Source organism: Amblyomma americanum, chromosome 4 (assembly GCF_052857255.1).
Source record: "Amblyomma americanum isolate KBUSLIRL-KWMA chromosome 4, ASM5285725v1, whole genome shotgun sequence".
Lineage (NCBI taxonomy): Eukaryota > Metazoa > Arthropoda > Arachnida > Ixodida > Ixodidae > Amblyomma > Amblyomma americanum.
In genome coordinates, this window is record NC_135500.1 from 155818268 (window position 1) to 155843748 (window position 25481).

At 44.2% G+C, this 25481-nt stretch overlaps 1 protein-coding gene across 2 annotated transcripts in view; it reads left to right on the forward strand.

Annotated features, from left to right (window-relative positions):
• LOC144128578 (uncharacterized) overlaps positions 1–25481 on the forward strand; it is a 146547-nt gene that overhangs the window by 117441 nt on the left and 3625 nt on the right. For both annotated transcript variants that reach the window (XM_077662079.1, XM_077662080.1), the window contains 15 exons: positions 2726–2828; positions 3601–3652; positions 4562–4675; positions 5578–5685; positions 6212–6343; positions 8346–8465; positions 9710–9846; positions 12559–12781; positions 14671–14754; positions 14841–14948; positions 16539–16671; positions 18097–18230; positions 20719–21036; positions 22326–22977; positions 24150–24988. In XM_077662079.1, the coding sequence (XP_077518205.1) occupies positions 2726–2828; positions 3601–3652; positions 4562–4675; positions 5578–5685; positions 6212–6343; positions 8346–8465; positions 9710–9846; positions 12559–12781; positions 14671–14754; positions 14841–14948; positions 16539–16671; positions 18097–18230; positions 20719–21036; positions 22326–22977; positions 24150–24988 (3257 nt within the window). The remainder of the gene's footprint in view (positions 1–2725; positions 2829–3600; positions 3653–4561; positions 4676–5577; positions 5686–6211; positions 6344–8345; positions 8466–9709; positions 9847–12558; positions 12782–14670; positions 14755–14840; positions 14949–16538; positions 16672–18096; positions 18231–20718; positions 21037–22325; positions 22978–24149; positions 24989–25481) is intronic.

Here is a 25481-nt window from a genome sequence, read left to right on the forward strand (position 1 = left end):
ACCAAGTAGTATTCAGCAGCCAGGTATCCAGATTCAGTAAAAGCGTTTTGTCGAAAAAATTAAGGTTATTGTTTTCGCATGCATTACCGTGTCAGAGAACTTGGAGGGAAAGAGAGTAGCAGGCCAGGGTCACATTTTTACTGGCCAGCGTCTGCGCATTTCCTCTCAAATAAGTTTTTTTCGCTCTTTCTTTCTCTAGACGCGGAGTTCCGATGTATTTCATGACTCGGAACATGCATCCTAGGTTCTGTGGAAACTCAAGCTACACTTTATACAAAGGCTGCTTGTGTCACTGGCAGGGTTACCAGTTACTTTAGGAACAAATATCAGTTTCTTGAGCTCCTACACAAGGAGAGTAAAATGACAAGACGGGTGTTTCCGGTCGCAGGGCGAGGCAGAAGTGCATCTGATTGCCTTGGTGCACTAGTGAAGAAAAACTGATCAATCTGCTGTAACATCAAAGTGAAGGCATGGAAACAACCTCTGGATTCATTAGTGTACTCAAACTAAAGCTAAACAATATCAGCATTCTGGGCCTACTGCACGGTTATGTTGCTGACTATGCTATGCTATGCTTCTAATGCTGCCTACACCACTGTTACAGAGTCGTGCTGCTGAAGGCGTTCAGGAAACCGACTTTACCTTAATTATATAGCGTATTGGTAGCAGGATTATACATTTCATTATAGGCAGTGGCTTGTTCCAAGGAACCGTTCACTGCAGCTTCAATGTGAAGCAGGTTAAGCCCAGCAATGCCTCATTGCGAGCATGCTAGCGGATGGCACATCGCTGGAAAAAGTGAGTCACTGGCATGGGTGTAATGAATTCGTACTTCTAGGATGTAGCTAAGCTTACGTATTGCCATTTTTATATGTTGAATTATGAATGTATCGAACTATTTTATGATTCCCTTTGGGTTTGGTATATCTGGGTTTGGCTGTGTAAAATTTGCATGAAACATGAAATAAAATACACACATATATTAAACAATGTGAACATTAAGTAAACATAAAAATGAATTAGAGATGCATATTCGGAAGTTTTTGCTAGCTAACATTTTGGCACATTCAATGGCCCAGAGTTCTCTCTTCTTTGCCATACCTGGAGAAAGTATGCGAAATAACATTAAGTAAACATTAAAATGAATTAGAAATGCATATTAGGAATTTTTGCTAGCTAACATTTTGGCACGTTCAATGGCCTTAAGTTTTCTCTTCTTTGCCATATGTGGAGACAGTATGCGAAATAGCAACTTATTAAGTTCGAGCACATTAAAAATGCAGCTGACAAGCTAAAGCAATCTTTGAAGTTATGTTCTGAAATTTTGTCATTGTGGTAACTAAAATACAATCACATGCAGTCAGTGCAGAGGGCAACTCAGGACTGCTACACTTTTAAACAGACAATATTCATTTATGGTAAGCAGATGAAATGTGGTCTGCGTGATGCATATAATATTGCAGTTCAGAACAAAATAATGCAAACTTTTATTGTTGTGCTGTAATTGCCAGCTTCTGTAGGTCTCTGATATAAATTTTAAACAAAATTGAGGGTGAAACTTTCTTTAAGTGCAAATCAAATTTGGCCTTTTTTGCAATTCTTGGATTCTGGAAGATTTAAAGATGCGACGAAAAAAAAGCTTATTCATTTTGAAGTACGAATTTTTCCGGGCCTTAGTAGAAAGGACCAAAGTATACCAACTGGAAAAGCTTCAGCATCAACTTCTCACTCCACTTTGTCCCATGATGATGATGATGATAAAACATTTATTGGGTACAATAAAGAGAAGTTTGGTCTCTCTAGGAAGGGCCTCCTGGTCTAGGGCTCCTGCTGCAGATGCCGTCAGCTTAGCCCGGTCCATCAGCATTCTCTTATCATCCATGTCCAAACTGGACAGTCCTACAGAGTGCCTTACTTGAAATTCATGGCTGATGGAAGAGTTTTTTGTGATATTGTATCGAAAAAATTTTTTGTTCTGATTCAAACTGAAAGCTTTGTACACAGTTACTGAAAAAAGAATGAGGTTTCACAGAATTTGATGTTTTTATTCTGCATGACTCCAAACTTGAAATTTTCTGAAATATAAAACATGATGTTTTCCACTTGTTATGATAGACAATTTTTCTTTAGAAAATTGCAACATTTTATGGGAAACTGATGTTTGCTTCACCCCTTGCATTTTGATACATGTGCCCATCACATATGAAAATTATATTCAAACCAAGAAATAGCCGTGGGACCTTGATGACTATCCTTATCTGAACACACGCATGTGTTTCTCTGTTCTGTTATGATTTTCATTGCTTGACTCATGGTCCTAATCCCTCTTGTTTTGTTGCATAATTTTTACATACCCTTGTGCTCCTGTTTGTTTCTGTTTTGGTCGCAGTTGTACGTGCAACGAGCTTTGCCTGAAAAAAAGCACTTCTGTGTTCAGCCAGACACCTCAAAATGGTCATGTGATTTTCTGAAGAACTGTAGAAATTTACAAGTGTCATTGCTCAGAAAAAAAAAAAATTTTCCTCTGTTTGTCATTGCCTCTGCTTGTTTTCCCTGATTCTTATTTTCCCTGTGCTGGTTGTTGTAAGCATGTCTAATCAAGTCACCTAACGGAAAGAGTTTCCAGGCTGAGTAAACCACCTCATGCTCTAGGAAGTAGAGGTTGTAGTGCGAAGGCTTTTTCCACTGTTTTAGTCTGAAAAGCTTTCCCGCTCTCTTGGTGAAGGTGGTCCCAGTGAGCACAAATTGCAGCCTGGGGACCAGATTCTCGGCATCAATGGAGAGGATGTCAAGAATGCACCCAGGGAACACGTGATTGAGTTGGTCAAGTGAGTGCCACTCTTTGGACAAGGGGTGTATACTTAAAATGCCTGCTTCCCTTAGTCTTCCCCTCATCACAAGTCAGGTCATGCATCTCCCAGCTTTCTTTTACCAGGAAAAAGCTGTTATTGTAATCAAGCCATTATTTTTACATGCACAGTGAGCAGGCCATATAATTCTTTGTCGCACAGGCATTTTGAAGGCTTTTGAAGGAACGGCACTGTATTAACTTGAGGGCTGGTTCGGTACTGCAGCACAAATGACCACAGCGGCCATTGCATCAACGGTCGGTGGTGTTGACTGAGCAGTGAAGAACTCCCATCAAGGTTTTGAAGGCCTTCGAGTGTCAGTGATGTGCTTTGAAACGTGGCACACTCACAAAAAAAAAAGTGGTCAGAGCAACAGGACAGTCACAAATTACAGTGAACTTTGGTTAATTCACATATTTGGTTTATTCCAAGTGACGCTTTGGTCATGTAAGTGCCTAGATGTGTAAGGAAGCCTCCATTAATTGAAACCCTCATAATTCGAACAAATTTTTTATCCATTGGGCATAGCACAGAAAGATGGGGCAGGAAGAAGGGATAAGTTGTGACATTGTAGAAGAATATAATTCTTGGCTACTTCGTGATATTGTTGCATTACTGAGCATAATAATAAAATTGTGACACTCTTTCAGTGCTCCAGTTTTTTCACGTAGAATGTTCATTCACGTGTCCTATTAATTTTTACGCTTTTATGATCAACAACAGGCAAGTTAGTGCTCTTGTACCATTCCAGGTCATGCAAGCTCTCTGTCAAGTTGGTAGTCTGTCAGCCTCACGTGAACAATGTAAGTCTGCTTTATTTTTTGTTACTGCTTTGAAAATTTCTAAATGTGAACCAATGCTTTCTGACCTGCCATTTACACACAAGCACTTGCATGTTGCCTTTAGTATCCAGTATGTTGTGAGAACTGCTTTTCAAGATTCTTTTTTGATTAGTTTGTAAAGTTTGTAGTTTGTACCCCTGGGATCAGCTCCCTAAAACCTGAGTTGACGCACCGCACTATGCTTGCAAAATCATCCAAGTGATGGCGACACCTGCATTTTGTTTTGTTTTTTTGCTCTTTTTCTGTCTTATAAAATATCTGTTTTTGGCACAAGATGCTCATGTTTTTATTGTTATTCGGGGACATGCCTGCAGTGAATGTTTTGTGATTGACTAGACATGTTCTTATACAAAATCTAAAGCTGTTGCTTATGATGCCATCCTATTGCATAACTTTGCTAATAACTTTCACTAAGAAACATTCCAGAGCCCTGCTGTACTTCTAACAATGATGGATGTGTATAAACTGAAGTGCTTTTTTTTTGTTGGAATTGAAATGTGGTTCTTGTTTCCTCAAAAATGTCACAAAAGACTCAGTGAGAGCTTCAAAATGATTTTGTGTTTCTACCTGTGCTGATGTTTTCAAAGCCCCAGAGTGAATTTCAATTTAGATTGTAAGTGGCCTTGCTGTGTTGCAGCCAGGCTGAAGGAACCAAAACTAATTTTGCACTGTTTCCAAATGAAGCTGGACGTTATTTAGTGTGCACTTTGTAATTTGCTACTATGCAGTAATTTTTCTTTGTTTTTCTGAAAAACAGTAGCTACGGCAAACTTACAACTTGCAACACTAGCACTCACATCCTGCTGCTTACAGTTTGGTATTCAACATACAGTCTGTGTGGTGCAAACTCTGTGATTTCTTTTCTTACAGACAACCCGAAAGTCAGCCCTCCTAACAGCTGCGAAGAAAGCAAAGTTAAAGACTAATCCATCTAGGGTTCGCTTTGCAGAGGGTGTTGTCATCAACGGTTCACCTCTTTATTGTGTAAGCTTCTCATTTTGTATGCTTCATTCTGAAGCCTATTTACTGGTACTTGTGTATTTAAATGAGGGAATGTTCTAAAGTGAAAGTGGAGTAGTTTTTTTTTACCTCATTGAAGACAAGGAAGGTCATAATAGTGGGACTCATATATGTTAAGACAAAGGTGCAGTGCCTGGCACCACACTCTCTGCTCCGTGAAAAGTGAGAAGCTGTGTGATGAGGACACTTCACTGTAAACAGCACTAGCTGTACCAAAATAAGCTGCAGCAAACAAACTGTTAGTGCACGTTGTTGTGTTATCCTCTTGGCAGCAAGGCAGTAAATTGCAGCCCATTGCACTCTGATGCCTCGTAGAAAGAAGAAAAGGAAGATCGGGATGGAGCATGGTGTGATAACTTTTGGAGCCTTTGGAAGTGCCTGTGTACTGAACTTTGATTAGTAGGAAGCACGATGGAAGGGAAGCTGGGGGTGTGATGCTGTGGGAAAAGTGGGGGAGAAACATGGAAAAGGGAACAGTTTCAAGAGATGGAAGTTTAGAGGCTCGTGTTCATTCTTATACTCTAAAAGAGAACCTATTGTGGCTCATTTGAACTGAAGGTCTGCATGTAATGCTAGCATGTGTAGTCTGGTCTCAATGTGTGTGCGTGTGAATATGCATGCGTGTGCATATATGTTTGTATGCGTGTGTGCATGCATGCATGCGTACATCAAGTCACTAATGCATGTCTAGCACCTTTTGACTTTCCTGCTTCTGCCCACCATGCATGCATGCAAGTCAAAAGGTGCTAGGCATGCATTAGTAGCTTAACTGTCATATGAGCCAGTGCATTCTGCATAATGGGTCTCTAGGATTTCAAGCATGAGATGTTGTACTGCTACATGCTTTTTTTTTTTTCTTATAACAGCCATCAACGTTCGAGTCCTGCGTTCCCTTTTTGCCAAATGTAATGAAAGTATTTCTTGAAAATGGTCAAACCAAGTCTTTCAAGTATGACAGTTCCACAACTGTTCAGGTATGTCAGCTTTCCATGCTCCCTGCTCCCACTTCTTTTTCATAACTGCCACATTGTGTGGAACTGCACTGAAACCAACTTATATTGGGACAGTTTCCCTGCTTCAAGTTATTTCAAAAGTATTTCAAGCTTTAGCCAAAGTGTTGAATCATGCAACCTACTCTCATGCAACACATTACAGTACAGTACTTGCGGTACTGTACTGTAATGCAGAATTACTTTCTTCGAAATTTCATGATATTAATGCACAATATTGGTTGGTGCTATCAGAACTCGCAACTCTGCCTTAATATGCTGCAGGCGTATGTTAAGATGATAATGAGAGCTGTTTCCTTCATGATGACGGCTTGCTGCCTAGTGACTGGTGCTGCAAGATCAATCTCATGCTATTAAATACTGTACAGCTCCCTGCTTCATGGAGGATTTCAACAAAATAACTTTGAATTGATTAGTTTAGATTGCCAGCTGTTAGTATCAGAGGCTGAGTAGTGGTGTACTGTTTGGTCACTTTCAATTATTCTTTCAGGATGTCCTGAACTCTCTGCAAGAAAAGCTATCGGTGAAAGCCATGGAGCACTTTGGTCTCGTTGTGGAGCACATCAAGTCAGTTCGTCGGAACAAGCTCACTCTTCTCGATCCAAAGGACTCACTGGCCAAGGTTTGCTTTTGCCATGCATGCTTCACGTGACTTGCAACCAATGTCAAGCATTATATCAGTATGCCCATTGTGTACAAGCTAAATGTGCTGCCAGAAAGATACAGAACAGGGCTGTTAGGACAGTGACCATTGCAACACTTATGATGCACGAGTTCTGAGAAAAATTTTAAAATGAAAGGGGAGGTTAAGTGACAGCTAATAGTGAAAAACCATTAGGGGATCCTGAGTGTTGAAAATCTCAAATTGTACAAATCAGATATAATAAACATAGTACTCGGAATAAATCTAGTGTCAATGTATCTTTTTAATATTTGTTGTTCTGGCATTATTTGGAGCGAGAGTAGAATTTGTGGAGGACAGTTCCGCTTTTGTAATGCATGAAATTTATCGTAACTAATGATATGTGCAGTCTCCTCGTTGCTGTTGGCAGATGTCGGGCTTTCACATACTGTAAGATCCTCATTCATAGATGCACTACAATTTTCTGCCAGCGATTCATGGCTTTGTACACTGGCATTGATTGCCCATGCTAGAATTCAGGGCACGTAGCAAATGCATGCTTTCCTAGCAAAAATATATGCGTTGTGCTGTACACACCACACAGAACTTACCACCACAGAAAGGGTTGCAGTGTGGCTGGAAATGGAAAAGAACACAACAGGTGCTAGCTATGAGATCACATGGCCATTATTTTATGCTTTTCTACCTTTCAATTGTCGTTGAAAGGTGCATCATTTGTCTGAAGTTCAGAGCCCAGGGGTGTTCGAAATCTCTTCAAGGTAAAAAGAACTGTGGTCCTCGCTCCTCCGAAAGTTAGCACTTCGACGGATGCTGCAAGAGCCTTATTGAAAGCCTGAGAAGGAAACCACTCTGGGCTTGAAACTTTTGTCAAAAGATGTACATCTGAACATGTAGAATCATTGGTGTCAGTGTTGGGTGGCAGTGTCATAATTGCCAGGGCTCAGAAATGTCCACGTTAACCAGTCTGAATTCCTATAGTTTCTGACATGGTGCACTGCCTAGGTAACTTTTGCAGTTTTGTCACTATTTCCTGCTAAGGTTTGCCAAGGTATAGATCTTTTTGTATACTGTAGAATCACGATGCTACGATCACGGCTGATACAAATTTCAGCACTATTATGATACAAATTTGTAAAATTCCCTGGCCAAAGTAGGTTATGTATAATGTGCAGAATTTTGTGTGTTCATAACATTCTCCTGCACTGCTACGGATAATACGAACGCAGGAGCTGCACCTACGACTACTAAGCACTGCCCTCGCATTGCCAACACCACGATCGGCAGTCAGTACTCACCACAACCACTGAGCAGTGATGCATGTGTTTTAAGTAAATCTTGTCAATATAGATTTGCGTGAATGCAGTTCTCATGTTTCAGCATATGGATCTCATTTGCTTTTTTTGATGGTACAGATTTCAAGTGATACAAATATCTTTTGCGGCACCATGAGATTCGTGTCATTGAGACACTACTGTTCGGCAGACAGGGAAACACTCTATCTACGTTGTTGGGCCCACATTTCAGGGCCTCTGTTAACACATCTCATGACCACTTGCAGTGCTGCTGCAGAAACTCAGTCTTACGCTGCTAATGGGAGGAAAAAAGAAGATGCGCAGCATTGTCAGCACATGCTCAGTAGGGTGCTTTACCACTTGCTAGGTGCGCAAGGAACACCTCAGTATAGCTGCGCTTATTCCCCATTAGAGCCTCTTTGGAAAGAGAGTTGGGACAAAACAGGGGTTGCCTCAAACATATGCTCATCTGGTAGACCATTGTCATCAACACCACCAGATACATTGGTCCACAGCAGGAAAGAAGCCTTCCCGTTGGTCTCGATTAGCTGCCTTCTGCACCAGCTACACCTGACTCTGCTGCACACAGATGTGTTTTCCTTCCCTTGGAATTAATTCTCGGTTGCCCTAACACATCGGCCGTGCAGAGCAGCTTTAGTGAACCCTTGCACTTCCACTCCATGTCGCAGATTGCAGCCAGGCCTGGTGCGCATCACTTGCGGTGCTTGTTTCGGGTAGCCTTTGTGCCGCTCGATGCCTATGACCTGCTGCAGAAAGACCCCATGGCCTTTGAGTACCTCTTCATGCAGGCAAGTGGCTGCTGGCCTGTCTTGTTTCTCCTGTCCTTTGCATCTATGCACATTTGTGGTTAGTGTTCCACTTTGTACCTAACTGCTTATGCTGTTCTTCAGCATCACTATAACCAATGGTGGATTGCATTGAACATAATACCTTACTTGAGTTTCCCTAGACACTCATATGGTTGTGGCAAAATGCATTCTTTGCTACAGCTACTTCAGACTTCAGCAAAAATAATGAGTGCATTCATTATTTGAGTTTTTCTATTGTGTGAGTCAATACAGTGAGCGCGTCTTTTATTAGCACAACCTTAGGCTTCAGTCACCTAAGGGGACAAGCTGCCCCTCAGAAAGGGTATTAGGCAGCACACTCTTATTCAGGTTAACGAGAAATATACGATGCATATATAGTCTCTATACAGTTTGTTTCAGGGAAGGCTTTAAGCAATTTTCAGAAACGGGCTTTTTGAGGTAAAAATGTGGCATTTGCAGCGTTGTATTACCAGTGTTGGCAGGCATCAGAAAGCCAGTGAATCGTTTTAGTAGTAAGCTGGCTAACTAATTTTTAGTAGTTAACTTTTTAACTGTTGGAGTTAGGCACCTGGTTGCAATTGGAGATTTGTAGCCAGTCATTAGTAATAGTTATATCACTGTACAGTTTCAAAAATGCGATTACCCTTGCACTGTGGCTTGACAAAATTTGTCTTTTTTCGAATATAGTTACGTGCACTGGAGAGGTTGCTTTGCCTGCATGCTTTTTGAAAACGCATGTATTTTAGCGTGATGTAACCAAAGTTTGTTGGGCTACAGCGCTGAGGATAACTGGGTTTTTGAGATCCTAAAAGCTGATATAGCTATTAGCTCTGATAACCGGCTACAAATCTCTTATTGCTACCACTTGCCTAACTGTAATAGTTATAAAGTTAACTATCAGAAATTAGTTAACCTGCTTGCTACTTGAGATGATTCACCGGTTTTCTGGCATCTACCAACACTGGTAATACTATGCAGCAAATGCCACAGTTTCATCTCAAGCCTATTTTTCAAGTGCATTCTCTGCTGTATGTTATTTCATAGTATTTGGCACCAGGATTGTCAATCGCTGCAATGAGGAAATGGTTCTAATTTTCCAGCTTTACATGCAGTCTTCATTCATGAGTGTCCCTGTGAGTGTGCGCAGTGCACGTACCAAGTACAGCAGCAGCTGTTTTTTGGTGGCCTTGGCAGATTTTTGTATTTTTTTTATCTGGTTGCAGTGCTGCAATGACATGGTTCAGGAGAGGTTTGCTCCCGAACTCAAGTATGATGTGGCCCTCAAACTGGCCGCCCTGCACATCCACCTGCATGCGCTCAGCAGTGGCATCCAAGGCAAAGTCACCATCAAGTCGGTCGAGTAAGCACTTCCTTTATCTTGCGTTATATGGTCATGGTACTTCTTTTGCTTTCACTTTGCTTGGACCATCTTTCTCCCTGTGTGCATGCAGTGGTGATTTAAAAGTGCTCTGAACAGACTCTGGTGCTGTCCTGCAAGGTTACTTTCGGTGAGATTAGCAAACGTCACTTCAGTTCTAGATGTGGCATATTTTGCTGTGGTCTGTTAGTTGTGGGCAGTGTTTCTGCACTGATCAAGTGTTGGTGCTGCAGCCATTCCTGCAAAGAACAAAGTCATGAAAGGAAGATGCCAACATGCTGACAGCCGAGTTGTTCTTTCCAGAATATTTGCACACTCCTAAAGAAACTCATCATCCCACTTTTACAGCTTGCTGATTTCTCTGCTAGATCTCCTCACTAAGAGAAAATTTTGAACGATGCAAATAAGCTTGTGTGAATGTATTTCCTGTGCTTGAACACTTGGATGCTGTTCATCTCTTGGTGATACTGTCTTATGGATATGATGTCTGCTTGAGTGTAGTAACAGATTTATAAACAAGCAGGCTGGCACAGAATTCAAGCTGCTTGTTGGGTGAACTTGCGCCCACAAACAGAAATCAACTCAGCAGTAGCAATAGCAGCACCTAGTTCACTCGATACTTGTTGAGGTCAGAATGCTCGTGGCTGCACTCTATTTAAAGGTGACAGAGGACTTTTGAAATAGCATGCCCAAAACACTGACAAAAATCTCAGACATCTTAAATGCATGGCCTTAATAGCTCCAAGGTAGTCTGGTCTTGCCTCGTACGGCAAACGAAATGCTAAGGCCACTACCTCATGGCAGTGAACAAAAAAAAAACATTGGAAAAACAAACACTGCAACATGAACTGGTGGGCGAGTTGGTCAGACATGGTTCTTGTAAACCAGCGCAATGGCTCATAGCCAAACAGCGCTGTGTTTTGTCCCTTCTCTGTTTGGCTTCGAGCCGTTGCGCTGGTTTACAAGAAACATTGCAAACCATTGCAATGATACGAATTTCGAATAGCACATATATGACTATTGTTTTGTGAACCAGTAAGGCACACATTCTCGAGATTCTGATCTACAGCTCTCAACTGAGTGGTCTCCAGGGATTGACAAAATTCTATCATTATTTGGCAGGAGGCGTACAGTGCACTATAAAAACAAATACATGAGTGACCTAGCACCCTACAATATGGAGAAGCGGTTGTTGCAGCTTGCCAGTGACGCTCCTTCCCGGGAAGCACTTTAAACCAAGCGTGACCCGCCTGGTCGCAGGCAGCAGAAAAAAGAGACCTCAGACACCTGAGCTGTGGGCACTGTGGTGTACTGTGCTCTTTCCTTGCAAGGGAGTGAAGGGCTCTCTCTTGTGGGGCGAGAGAATGCTTCGAAGGGACGCTAACGCTGTCTCCTCTAACACTGTCTTCATGTGGGGCAAAGGTGCAAAGGCAGGTGTGCCATGAAGGCAGTGTGAGATGGAGCATTTGATCACTTGCCCAGGATGGCAGCCTTCATGGGCCACGCTGAGCAGCCAGGCCTGGCCACGTGCCAGCAGAGAAGTAGGGTTGGAATGACGACTGCAACTTCCATTTCAGCCATGCAGTAAACTTGTTGAAGTTGAGTTATTATTTGTGTGTAAAATGGATGCTGCAGGCATCTTGCACTGCAGGGTGATTACAGTGAACATGAACACTGTGGTTTGAGAGGGCAACGAAATCGATTAGAAATGGAAAAGTGCTAGTAGCAGGCTCGCCCATCACTACACTTTTTGCCTCACATTTACATAAGTTAGTGCAAGTGAATATGATGAGTCAGACGATAATCTTAGGCTCTACAAATGACGCCATCAATGACCTAATCATATGAGGTACCTTGGCTGCGCCTTGGCAGGAACTGGATATTATTATTTTGTTTTGTTTTGGTCTTTGGTAAGTTCTTCACTGTATTGTTAACACGTTTGCTATTTGCTTTGATCAAATACCAGTGTGCGTGATTTCTCAAAAAAAGTAAGGAATGTTTTGCGTGCTTTGTTAGCTTGCCCTTTGTGACAGAGTAAATAAGTGCGGTGATTGGAATCGAATTTTGTTGAGCACCTGTCTTCATTGTTTATATTCCTCTTGTTAGTCATGTTCTTGATTTCACTGCAGTTTCTTTTGTTCTAGATTCAGACTGAACCATTTTGCCCAGTCCACTCTTCTGCTGTAATCATGTCTCTGTGCACCATTAAAATCCAGTCATTTTAGTATCTAGCTGTAAGCATTTCTGAATTGGTTGACTCATCCTGTAGTATTTTAAATCATGCCATGTGACATCATCATTGAAGTAATCTTATCGCTTCCGTGGTTTTGTGTCGCAAAGCAAGTTTTATGTAAAAAACCATGCTGAACCACATCTTTCAGTGAAAAAAAGTTCAAGAAATACATGGTTCAAATGGTAACCTCACCAACTGCCCCCTTCTATGTGTGACCCACAAATCTATCCCAGCTGTCAGGTTGTCAGGTTCATGTCAGGCTCATTTTATCAGGTTCATGCCAGGTGGTCAGGCTTATGTTATCACTAGTGGGACTGTGAGGCGGGCCAGACTACTTAGCCTGTAAGGAGAAGCTTGAGTCACTTAAACCCCAAAGTCAAGCTGTGCCCATCCCTGTCGAATTCTGCGAATCAGATGAGCAGCAGTGCCCATGCCCAAGCAGGCTGTGGTTGATGGTGCAGGAGGGAGAGTGGCCTGAAGCGGTTTGTGCCGGGCTCCCTGCTGGAGACCATGAAGCGCAAGGAGCTGCGCAAGCTGCTCAGTCACTTCCTCAAGCAGAACCAGGCATCCCTGTGCGCCCCTGGCCAGAAGCAGCTCACGCCTCTGCAGGCCAAGCTGCACTACCTCAAAGTCATTGGCGAGCTTTCCAGTTATGGCGCCAAGGTCTTCGCCACCAGCACCAAGGTCTCTGGTTCCCTTCGGGTTTTGTGGCCTCAGAGCTGACTTTAAGGTTGCATTCATGTTATTGTACTGAATGTTTCATAGTCTAACAATGTAAGCTTTAGTGCATGCTACGTTTATTAACTCTTTAATGGCCTTAGACGAGCCCATTTCGTTTGGGAGGAGGGGAGGCTTTTGACTAATCTACCTGATCAAGTATATCCTGGAGCTGTTAACAGGGTTTTGGTGAACTTTGAACAGCTTCACAGTTACCACTGGATAGAATAGATGGTGGTACAAATTCTGGAAAGTGCCTCTGCTTGTTGAGCGCAGGACTGCTTACAGAGAAAGCAGTGAGGAGGGAGCCGGGAAATGGCGGGAAGGTGGGCTCTTTTATACTCGACAAATTAGTAATAGTAATAATAAAAAATCAAAGCCTCGGAGTTTTGTTGTGTTAAATGGGCACTAGAACAGAATAAAAATAAATGTAGATAGCACCTCGTACCTCCTGAAATCACTGTGAGGTGAGTGCTGTTGTACAAGCTGAAGAGACGAATGCAGCAAGATAAAAAGGAAAGCGGTAATCAACAGTAATACAAAATAAAAAAGAAATAAGGAAATAAAAAGGAGGGAAAGCTGCAACCATTCCCAAACAGTTATATTTGATATGTATGCATTTATTTATTTTTCCCCTCTACAGCATCGTGGCATTGTAAAAAAGAGTGGGGTGGAAAAAAAAGGCTACAAAAAGTGGCAAAAAACTTAGCAAAAGGCACAGTGACTGAGAAAGTGAAAAAAATGAAAAAGCTCGGGTAGTACATTAAAATAGAGATGCAAAAAGAGGCAAAGAAATCACTAAAACTGTACAACATGACACGTCCAAAAAAGCAAAGCAAGGAAGAAATGACTGTTAAAAACTATGCAAGTTGAAAAATACAAAATGAAGCAGAACATACCAAGACAGCTGGTAAAACTGCACGATGAGAAAAACTATAGATAACATAAGGCACCAGATATGCTAAAGTAGTATACTTGGCTTGCACTGCCTCATGAAAGCAGCTTCATCGATGATTGCCGGTAAACCAATTAGCTAGGTGTACAAGCTATGGCTATTGGAAAGCTGATCGGCTCATTCAATTTCTAAGGGATAGAAGAATGGGAAAAGGTGTTTGTGTATCAAGTCTTGAATCCAACCTTGTGCTCATGGTCGACACGAAAGTAACGATAAGTGGGTGGGGTAGTGAAATGTCTGTGCAGTGTTTGATGATGATAAACTTTGTGTGAGGAAAGGTAAAGGCATAAAACTTTTTTGTGTAGTGTTATACTAGGGAGTGAAAGGTTCGATTTCATTGATGTAACACTCATGGTCCGGTTGTAATTAGAGAGGATAAAATAGACTGGTATTCTGAACTAGCTCCTCAGCCACACAAAGAGTGATGTGGTGTGGGCTCCAAATGGGGGCAGGGTATTGCATTTGGAGCAAACCAGTGTTTTATATCATGGTAGCAGGGAGTTGCTGGCTGGTGTCTGTGCATTGAGTGTGAAACACCAATTTTGTGAAAGACCAATGTTGTGGCATGGGCCGCAGGCTGCACTGGTGGCTCATAATGCCTTATTTTCGAAATACAATTCTTATGATGTTTGAATGTGCTTGTATTTTGAATTTGTTTCCGCTTTAACTTTCATTTGCTTATGCTGATTCCTAAAATTGTTTGTATGAGCTTGTCTCGGCAACACATGAGGAAGTTTTTGGGCTGCATTAACCAAAAGTGAAAAACATGTTGCAGAGCCTCTCTAAGGTGCGTATGTCTGTAAAGTTATCCATTTACGCTTTGAATCGCTGATATACCAGTGCTTAGAGGTCTAGTTTGCTGTGCCATGTGGCTGATTGTTCCTCCTCCTGTGCTGTGCAGGACTCAAACACTGAGACCGGAATAATGATCAGCCCAAAGTTTGGAATCAGCCAGATCAACAATGCACGGGGTACAGTGCCCATTGTGAGTGCGGGACCCACTTCATTTGAATTTCAAGTGTGCAGGCTGCACAGCCGGCTTCACATTTTCCTGGTGCCTCACCATTGCAGCAACCTGTCACACTGGCCCAGATAGAAGAGGTGTCCTCTGTGACAGTGACAAGGGACGATGACCTGGCCTGTAATGTTGAGATCAACATCAAGGACCCGGATAAAGAGGTCTGTGCTTTTGCTGTTTTATTTGTTTAAGATGCTGTATGTTTATTTGGAAAACTGCATCAGTTGTGCATTATGGTAAACAATATAGTACTTTCTTCCATGTCAGAAAGAAACGTTGAGTGCCTGCAGCATCCGAGGTCCTCTAGGTCTTTGCAGAAAGGTTGCAGCTACCCAACTACAAGTGTCATATGTCTTGTCAAATTAGTGTTATCCCTGACAGGAATAACTAATGAAAATTGAAACGGTGAAACTTGAAGGGAGTCATTGTTATTTTTATTGCTTCTTTTTCTTATATTTCACTTTATTACAGGTTTAATTCATGGCATATATATATTTTTAGCTTGAAATTTAAGAATGTGTTTAGAGGTGGAGAGCAGAATTTTTTTTTCTGATGGGCTGTGTGACCTGTAATCTGGGCTCCCCAGCAAGGATATACATGTATACATTTTTCTCGGGGAGCAACTTTTTCTAGTCATGAAGTCCAGACCACTGTGGCTGACGCATGAATGTGTGAAAAGAACACTTGTGGCAGCCATTGCAGCATGCTTGCATCTCCTGTTTCATAGTTGCAGATAGGTGCCCCCAAGCATTTTATAGCTAATTAATTTCTGTTCATTTTTACCATCTTTATTAATAAGGTTGCAAAGCATACTTTGAGGGCAAAACTTTTTTCTGCTTTTACATGCACCCTGTTTGTCTACTGTGCACACAAAGCAACCTTCCAAGTATTTGCTGTTTGTGATCTGGAACAATCATGTCCCATGCAACAAGCTCCATATCAATATCATGATCCTTAAAGCTACTTGCAGGATGACATAACTCCTGGTGTATTTGATTGGGTTGCATGTGGCTCTTACATCAAAATTTCCATCATCAAAATGGGCAATAATGTCACATGGCAACCTGACAATTTGTGCATCTAATCTAGCCAGTGTGCTCAGTGAAAATTGCTGCCATCAGTAATTAATGCGGGAGCCTATTGAATCCATGTCACCTGACACACTGAGCGGTCATATATTATGTCTATAGTATACATTTTGGTGTTTAATGTGCCTTGCCCTTGAGAGTGTGGTGCAAATGTATGCATTGCCATGCCATGGTTCCAAGAGGCACAAGTTGACAGGTGCTTAGGTATGAAATCTAAGGTTTGATAGCATCTTGTTTGGTTGGGTAGTAAATCGGATGGAAACAGGAATGCTGACATGCTGCTGAAACAGGAATGTTGTTGCTAAATTCTAAAAGATTGCATTTTGACTTCCTTGTGAAAGCCGTGTTCACTAAATGGGAACCCAAAAAACAAAGCTGAGGTATGTTTCTGCACTTGCCCCAGCCATCTTGCATACAAGGTGAGGGATTACTGTTGCAGCAGTTCAATGTGCTCATGCCCGGATATGTTCTCTGAGGCTACAGTTCATTAGCATGTGAAGCTACTTACAGCTTGTTACAGCTTGTTACATCTTGTACTGATTCGGGATAAAATGGATTTATGTTGACCTTCAGGTAGACTGGCGGTGCTAAAGCCGTCAGCATCTTTTCTTTTGCAGTGCTCTGCTCTGGAACTGTCAGATATTTTTTGTTTCTGTTGCTCAGAATCTCAAGTTTGAACTCGATGACCACGAGACGGCCGAGCTGGTGTTCATCCTCAAGGGTTACCACAAACTATTGGCCTCGCGAGACCTGCCTGTACATTGGGAGACGGAAGATCCTTGGAAAGTGGAGACTGGTGAGTCACCTTGGCTCAGAATACGGTTGTCCATTGCATCTTTGCTTGGTAACGGGCCATGGTGCACAGCCGTATCAAGAAGCATGATTCGAGAGAAAAGCAGTAGTATTGCACCAAAGTGCTTCACAATAAGCTTATAGGAGTTCAACAGTATTTTCCACCACCAATTTTAGTAAGGACCAAGTCTGTTGCTGCTTTATGGCTTCTGTAATCTACTGTTTAGGTTCAATTCAAATAAATTTTTATTTTCTAGAATACTGGAAAATTTCTAGGGCTAGATGTTGTTCAGTTATTTGTGGGTGCAAGTCAGCCCAGTTAAGAATTCGTTTCACTGCCTCTGCTTGTCTATTGTTCACTGCGTTGTCACCATCGTGTGACAATATAAAAAAAAACATTTGAAATATCGCACACAGCTCACGTAGTCAGCCATTCAGTTGTGCGTTTTTATGACTGCTGATTTTTTTTGTCACATAGAAAAACGTCTGCCTAGTGCTTGCCAAAAACTGCTCACAGCCCGGGTCCACCTGAAAAAACTGTTACTGTGTTTGAAAAACAGAATGTGCCTGATTGCATGTCATGCAGTGCGACCTGCAGTTCAGTATCGCCTTTGCCAGGCTAGAAAACGCCTGAATATAAAAATCAGTTTTTTATGTCCGGGTGGTTCACAAGTTAATGGTTTTATGTTGACAAGATTAATCTTCGCATTGTGTTTGTTGGAAACTAAACAGTGGTCTTCAAACTGTTCAGCTTTTGGGAGATTTGAGCCTAACAGAGTTTGCCTTCAAAGAAGTCCATGCCTTGCCTAATCTTCTTTCTGGTGTTCTAAATGGTGCTGAGCAGGCTGCAGTGTTTTGTCTAATGGCAGGAATGTTGCTTATGGAGCCCAAGCACTGGACGCCTGGCCGCCCGGTACCAACAGTACAGGCAGATACAGATGCAGTTCGGTGCTGAAACCATGGCCATAGCATAGCTTTTCAAAAATACCACAGTTTTCGGCTGACGTATGGACAGACTACCAAAAGAAACAATTGGAGCTGTGGAGATAAGAAGGCTGGTGCCAACTGTGTTAGCATACCTGAAATGTTGCTCACACACATAAAAACATCTAAATCAGTAGATGAAATTGACTACCTCGTACATGTCACGAGATCCTGATGTATGCGAATGTGATCAAGATGCGATGAAGAGGAAGGAAATGTTGCAGGAGGGGTTCAGGAAAAAGATTATCTGCTATCAAATATTTTATGCTCTGCTTCCTTCTTTGGATTCGTAAGGGCAGTTTCTGCGTAAAAGCTAGCAACTTTTCAGTAAAATTGTTTGGATAAAGCTATTGCCACCTGTCACGCATGCATCAACTGGTCTGTCAAAATGGTGGAGCTAGACTTGTTTGCGGAATGTGAATAACCCTTGCCCTCTGTGTTCCAGCTCCCTGCTTTCATGGCACTCACATCGTATGCCCCACCCCGTGGAGCTATGCCCCCAGTGAGGAGGCTCCAAATGGCCCCACCGTGAAGAGTGTGGACCTGGCCCTTCCACCACCAGCCTATGTTCCCTGCGAGGTAAGCTCCTGGGCTGGGTGGTGGCATTGTGCCCAGTGAGGCATGGCTGCCACCTGGAAAAGGGGAGAAAAAAAAGAACTGAGCGCCGGTTTCTACGCATGCCTGTGTAATGCAAGATTCAATGACAGCTATTTGCGGTGCTGAATGCACCATTCGCTGTGCCATCACTTGGTGCCCTCTTGAGTGGTTCTCTCTTGAGTGGTTCTTTCTTGAGTGGTGCGAATGGTGCAAGCACTAGTTCACACCACTGTGCACAGAGGTGGCCACAGATCTGTGGTGCAGCAAGAAGTGCCACTGCCTCTTGCTCCCCATTTCTCCTGTGTGTTATACCAATACCCCCAGCACCACACAACTGGGAAATATGCCCTTAACAGTCTGTCGCTGTAAAATGGGGAGGCAGATGATGAGGAAGAATTTGTATAGCAGGGGACACCAACTAAGCTTTCGCCATTTGAAATCACCCATTTGCCTTGTCATGCACGGCACATGACACCTGTCTTCAGTCCTCCCTGTAACTAAATGCTGGCAGATGAGTTGGTTTATGGCTTAAAAGGCGATTGATTACAGACTGACTTTTTTTTTTGTAGTGGAGAATGTGAGGTCACCTATCTTGAATAACGGAAGCCCAAATGGTTTGCTGAGCTTGAGTGTATGATAATTATTCTTGTGCACGCTCAATGGGCTAGATGTAGTAGCCACGTTGTGGCACCTCCATGCCGGTCCTAGGAGCTGTGACCCTCAGCTCTTGGTGCAGTAGGTTGCCACTATGGCGGGTTTGGGCCAGAAGGGACAAACACGGGTCTTCTACTCAAAGGAGTTTTTGTTGCACTCAAGGAGGTTACATGGCAGCTCAACAAACAGGCTCTCAAGTGAGGGAGCGTTGCACACGTGTAAGCAGTGAAAAAGCAAGAAATTGGGAGCACACGTGAAACGGAAAAGAGGCATTCAGCTCACCTTGTGTGGCTCTGTGCTCATGGCCCCTGGTGGTCAGTCATGCACGATGGCCGGGTGATTCGGTGATGTCTGTGGTCCCATTGCAAAATGTCTCACCCATGCTTGTGCACAGCTCCTGCCAAAAGGACAGAGAACCTCGGGAGAAACAGGCTCATCCTGAGCAGTGGAGGGGGTGCCTCTCCGTGCCTCTGCAGTTTTGAGAATGGAAAGAGGGAAGGTCTCCACAGAAACGTGAAGAGCAGAGCAGGTGGTGTGTGCCCCCCCCCCCCCCCCCCCCCCCCCCCCCCCCCCCATCAAAGCTCCCGAACAGCATGCACATAACATCGCATGACAATAACACATGACTGTTATTATGGGGCAGGGGATTCGTCTATGTCCCCACAAGTGTCATGTAGTAGGAGAAAGGTGGTGTCGGAGCTGGTTAGTTTGCTTGCTCAAAACTTTAGCAAAACACTTGGCAAGTTGGCTGAGGTGGTGATATTGGTCATGAGATGAAGTATGTCAGAAGATTGGTTGCTTGGGGAAGGCTTGTTGTTCCACAGAAAAATGTTGCAGAAAGGGTTTCTGTATACGACAGAGGTGCAAGAGGCAGCCATCTTCTCTCTTTACTAGCCCACTGTATGTACATTCTGTCTGCAGCAGCGGGGGTGTAAATGGGGCATTGGATATAATATTTCATAATGTCCTCAATCAACCGCACCCCTCCCCGTCAGCACGCTGGGGAAGTCCCAAACCATGGCGAGCATGTTGGGTGAGCCAGGTGTTGCAGACAATGAAGGCTGGCTGGAATGCAAAAGAACGCAATTCATGTGCCAGTGAGCACGAAAGCAGTCGCAGTGAATGCGGGCAGCAACAGCAGGGAGCATCTGAAAGTGAACAGCTGGGTAGAGGTGTTTGCATTTTGTAGTTGGCCAGTTGCTGTAAGCTGACATTAAGAAAATCGCAGGGTACTGTAAGAAAAAGAATGAAACAGCACAGGCTGTGTCAGTGTCTTATATCTTGTGTCCACCCTATTTTCTCAACGTGCTCATTTTACTGACTGGGACTTGTCATCTGGCAGGTGCAAATCAACGCCAAAGGACTAAATATATACTGCACTGTAATTCACTGAAGCAAAGAGGCACTGGCTGTTAGTTTTATGTAGCTGTAAGAATTTGTTATATGTAGCATTGTCACTGGGGAATATTACAGCTGTGCTGTACTGCATAATCAGCACACGTGTTCTCCTCTCCAGTTGATTATCATTGCGTGCATACAATAGTTGCATATCAAACAGAAAAAAATAATCGCACTGAAGTAAGGTACCAATCTCTCTCCATTTTGTCTGTAGGGGATCTGTGCTACCATCACATAGCTGGTGCATAAGAGGCTTCAGCCCACATTTCCCATCGTGTTGCCACGGCACCAGTTGGGATTAGGGCAGACTCTGTGCTCTTTGCAGGTGGTGTTGGTGGTAAAATTTGCTGCGGTTAACAGATAAAACATGGCCACCCGAAGAAATGGTGTGCCCTGCTAAGAGCTGGCCCTTTTGCAGCTCCCTGACCGCGGCATGTCGCGAAGCAGCTCTCGGGAACAGTGTTCCCTGGTGGCCCTGTCCAATTCGGTGGACCACAACATGAACGAGACAAGCCCCATGCAGCCACTGAGCCCGAGTCGCGTCCTGCGGTCGCCCGTGCTTGGTGCCAGCAAGATGGAGCAGCGCTCTCTGCTGCTGTCATCCAATGGCCACCAGCAGGCATCAGACTCTGCGTCTTCCACAGCAGATGATGACTCAGAAGAACGGTCGGTTAAGTTTGACATAATGGATGATGATGACGAGGACGAGGAGGAGGATGAGCCCGTCGTACTTGAAGTGAGTACAGGCCTGCTTTGAGCAAAAGTTTGGAAAAGGGGAAGTCTGGCGACATCTGCGTGGCACGAAGAGCCTTGGTGTGACTAACACCGTTTGTAGCAGCATGCAGATGTTGAGGGGCAGGCAGACATACAGTGACCACAAGCTCAGCCAGGGAAACGTACTTCTCACTGCTTATATCCTGGCATAGCCGAGCTAAGCCACTGCCAGTTTTTTTTTCTTTAAATTAAGGTTTCTAATAGGGGGTGCACAAATTGCTCTATTATTTTCTGAACACCTCCTTAAAAACTAGCAATATATACTGCATATTGCTGCCTAAACGTAGATCCTACATCTCGCACCCAGAGCTGTACCACGCCTCTGATAGAGGACGGGGTTTTGCAGGAGTCAACAGGCAACAGCACAAGCAGCGTGAATCTTCACAGATTGTGCGTTTACGGCACTGGCCATAATTTGCCGTATTCAGGCTTGTTACCAGCACACTCCAGCTGTGCCCAAACTATTTTGAATTTGTTTTCAGTTTAGGCACCACTAATTCAGATAGTTTCTTGATTTCAAAACAAAAGCAGTATTTTATGTTTCACAGTTAGATACTCGAAAAGCAAAGCATTTGTGCTTGGCAGTCTGAAAGAGAAGCTTGCACTCTGTCACACGCTGTTGCAGCAAGCGAGGCAGTATTTACAGGGAGAAGTGCCGATTTGCCTGAACTAAATTGCTAGGGCATATTAAAGTACAGTGTTCTCTACCACAGTGAAATTCCTTTGCTAACAGACTTGTGGAACATACACTAATAACCGGCTCTGCATAGAAAAGCAGAAAGCGCATGTGCCAGGCAGCAATAAAGACTTGAGAATGATGGAATAAGATGAAGAAACAGAACTCTTCAGTGTTGTTTTATAAATTTCAGCTGAAAAAAGTCTTTTGGCAGTATAGGGCGGTTTAGTATAGTATGTGTGCCAACATTAGTACATTAATTATATCAGTACATCATTAACAAGTGTTTGCTTTCATGCAGGCACATGGAGGACATAGTGATGTCTTACATATGCTGTTTCGTTGTTGAGTTGTGTTTGTAAGCTGAATACTTTTGCACTGCAACTCAGTGATTTCATTTGCAGCATTTTAGTGAACCGTCAGTGGTTATACATTGGTATTTCTGGGTACCTGAGGGCAGGCTCTTCTGGTGCTAAGAAGGAAAACCAGAGTTTGGTTTTTGTTTGTGTGTTTGTGATTTGAAACAGCTTACGTTCTGTGCTCATGCCGTTCATTGCTTTTTGCTCGCACCGCAGGTGAAGAATGAAGAGGTGCTTCGGCGTGTGTCGGAAATGCGACGGATGGTAGCAGATGCCGAGAACTACCTGTCTGATGGCAGCCGGGCAGCGAGTCGTCCACCGCTTCCGGCCAGTGAGTCCACCAGCAGCGATGAACGCGAAGCGGGTGCTCCCACTATCCGGGCAGCTGACTCGCTGCTACTGCTTACGCAGCTGGATGATGTGTCGGAGGCACTTAATGAAGTTGCAGCTATGGCTCCAGACGAAGCTGCGAGTGAGTCGGACACTGACAGCTTCAGCACTCCGACTCAGAGCCCGCTGCACCGAAGCACACGATTGACCGCTGCTGCTGCCGCTGAACCATCTGCTGTGGCCAAGCGTGGGCGCAGTGGCTCCAGTTTCGGCCTGCACAGCCCAGACATGCTACCAGGAATAGCATCCGGTGATCGGGACCTACTTGAGCTGCTCAAGCAGCTGCAGTCAAACCCAGACATCCAACTTCCATTTGATGAGGGAACATTGTACTTGGACCCGGACATTATTGATCTGACCATGATTCCACCACCAATGACACCCGATGCAGATGCCATGGGTGATGTGCCAGGCACGCTGGACGTGCCTCCGACACCTTTTTCGGACCGCGGACTTTATGGGCACGGTGCTATGACAAGTGAGTCTCATTGCCTTTTCCTTTGCAGCACAGCTGCCGTCAAGTGCTGTCAGCTGTAAGGAGCATGTCAGCAGTGACAGCAAGGCAGGTGCTGTGCCTTGTGCATGCTCATTCATTAGTTAAGATTTGGTCACTATTAGTACCTTCATTCTGTGGCAGCATACCATTTGGTCCAGACAACTTTTCTCAACACTTTTTCGAGAGACTATATATAGTGTCCCTAAGATTGCAAATATCTAATTCTTAACAAGTACAGTGGTTGGATAGACCACCAAAAAATTACTTTATAGTAGAGCTTCTCAAACTTTTTTTGCCTCTAGGAATCCCGATAGTCTTCAGTATGTGTGAAGGAAACCACCTGTCACAAACTGTCGTCACAAGTGTCACACTGAATGGTTCTGCATACACAGCTGCACCTTGCCACAGCTGTGTATGCGAAGCCGATGGCACACTTCCAACTGCCAGAAATCGCGTAACGTGCCGTTTGCTATATAAGAACTTGTGGCATGTGCTTACCGTCATGCAAAGGCATGGATGAGCAACGTGCCGGACTAGTGCTTTGACGATGTATTGTCGCCGTCAAGCAGAATCTGATGATCTTCACGATATGGAAAGATGTCAGAGTGGATAACCACGCTTAACAGAGCTTTCGCTCATCTTACTAGGTTCAGCCAGGTTCAACCACAGCTAATTTTCTTGTTATCTTTTTGGTACAGAAACTTAAGTGTACTGTCATGAGCAAAGTAAAGACTGGCAGCGCATGCTGATTGTTGGCCAAACTGCATGTGAGTGCCACCTGACAAAGCGTTCCTGGTGTTGAGACTGGTGCACTGGCACGTGCTGATCTAGAGCAGAGCGATGCAGTGAGCATGCTGCGCTGGTCTCGACACCAGGAGTGCTTCATCAGGTGGTGCCCACAGGCAGTTTAACATGGATTGGCACGCGATGGCAGGGGTCTCTATTTTGCTCATGATAGTACACTTGCACGTGGACATGTGTGCATACCAGTTTCCTTTTGTGCATGCGCAGAAGAGACTGGGGGGTACCATTTGCTGTCCTTTTTTAGATGAACGAAGAAATAATCTAGTGGACACTGACAACAGTACTATGCCTGATGGGCCATTGCAGCCTGCAGCGTATTTAGTAACTTTTTTCTCTCTTTTCCTCTCCAGATTGCACCGTGCAGGCTGCTGATACAGATCAGGTTGATTCAGCCCGGGTTGTGGCTGAATTGGACGACCTCTGTGACGTGCTGACGGAGATGCGTGCCTCGGGTAGTGAGGCTGGCTGTGATGCGATCTTTCAGCAGCTGGGCTGCCAAGATCTGGAGAGCTTCATCGCAAGTGTGACTGTGCCCCCGCCCCCGACGCTATCGGATGAGGTGACCCCAATACTGTTGCCGGATGGTGATGATGACATTGCCTCCTACATTATTCCACCGCCACCTCCCAGCTGTGATGAAGAGCAGAATGAAGTGCTGGCCCGCTTTGAGCGTGCCTCCGAAGACATGCGCCGTATCATTGGTGGCACCAGTGCCACCAATAGTCCTGTCGTGGAGCCACCCGCGTTTGAAAGCCTCAAGGTGCTGTCGTACGGCAGCCTTTTGGAGAGCGCCAACCCTCCAAGCCCCACGGTGCGGGAGCGGCGTGGTTCTGACAGCCACACCTATGAGAACTGTGAACTCTCACGAGGGCTGCAGGAAACGCACTCGGCTCCGCAGCTTCTCCAGAACGGGCTTCACGAATACGAGGACATGGCCTTTGGCAAGCCACGTGTGCCACCAAGGCTGCGCAGGGGTGGTGGCACCGAGCCGGCAACAGTCGGGACGGCACCCAAGCGAGATCGCACAGGGAGCTGCGACAACATCCAGGTACCGGGAAGTTCGCTGGCTCAGCGGCAAGTGGCACGGTCACATTCGTGGACGAATCTTCAGGGTCTCCTCAGCCCAGGCCTGGCTAGGAAAGGTGCGACAGGGAAGCCTCCACTGCCTCCTGGTTTGACCCTTCTACAGGTGACCAACACTTCTTTAATTTGACCCGGTCATTGGGTAGACTATCTATGACTAAGCAGGCTGGGAAAATAACCTGTTCATCACCACAAGTGTTAACGCTTACTGCTGCTGGCCATTGGAAGTTGGCAGCTGCTTTGCGGTTGTGATGTGTGAACTTTTTTATGTCATAGGAACAACCAAGACTTATTTGTCAGATTTAAAGTTTTTGTTCTAGTCTTCTGTCTTGACTTGTGCAACATTTTGAGGCTGCTAATCTTTTTGTGTAGTTGTACTGAGGAAACAAAAGAAGAAAATATCAGGATATTTCTAATGCCCTATTCTGGTTAGCACCATTTTGACTGTGTGTGCTCTCTATTGCTTTCTAGATCAGTTCATGCTACCACTTTACATGCTCCTTGTGTGCGCTGGCTGCATGTGGAAGTGCTGTGCTTTGTATTGAGCAAACTTGTGCTGATGGACTGTTTTCTATGCCAGCCTTTGTGCTGCTCACCAG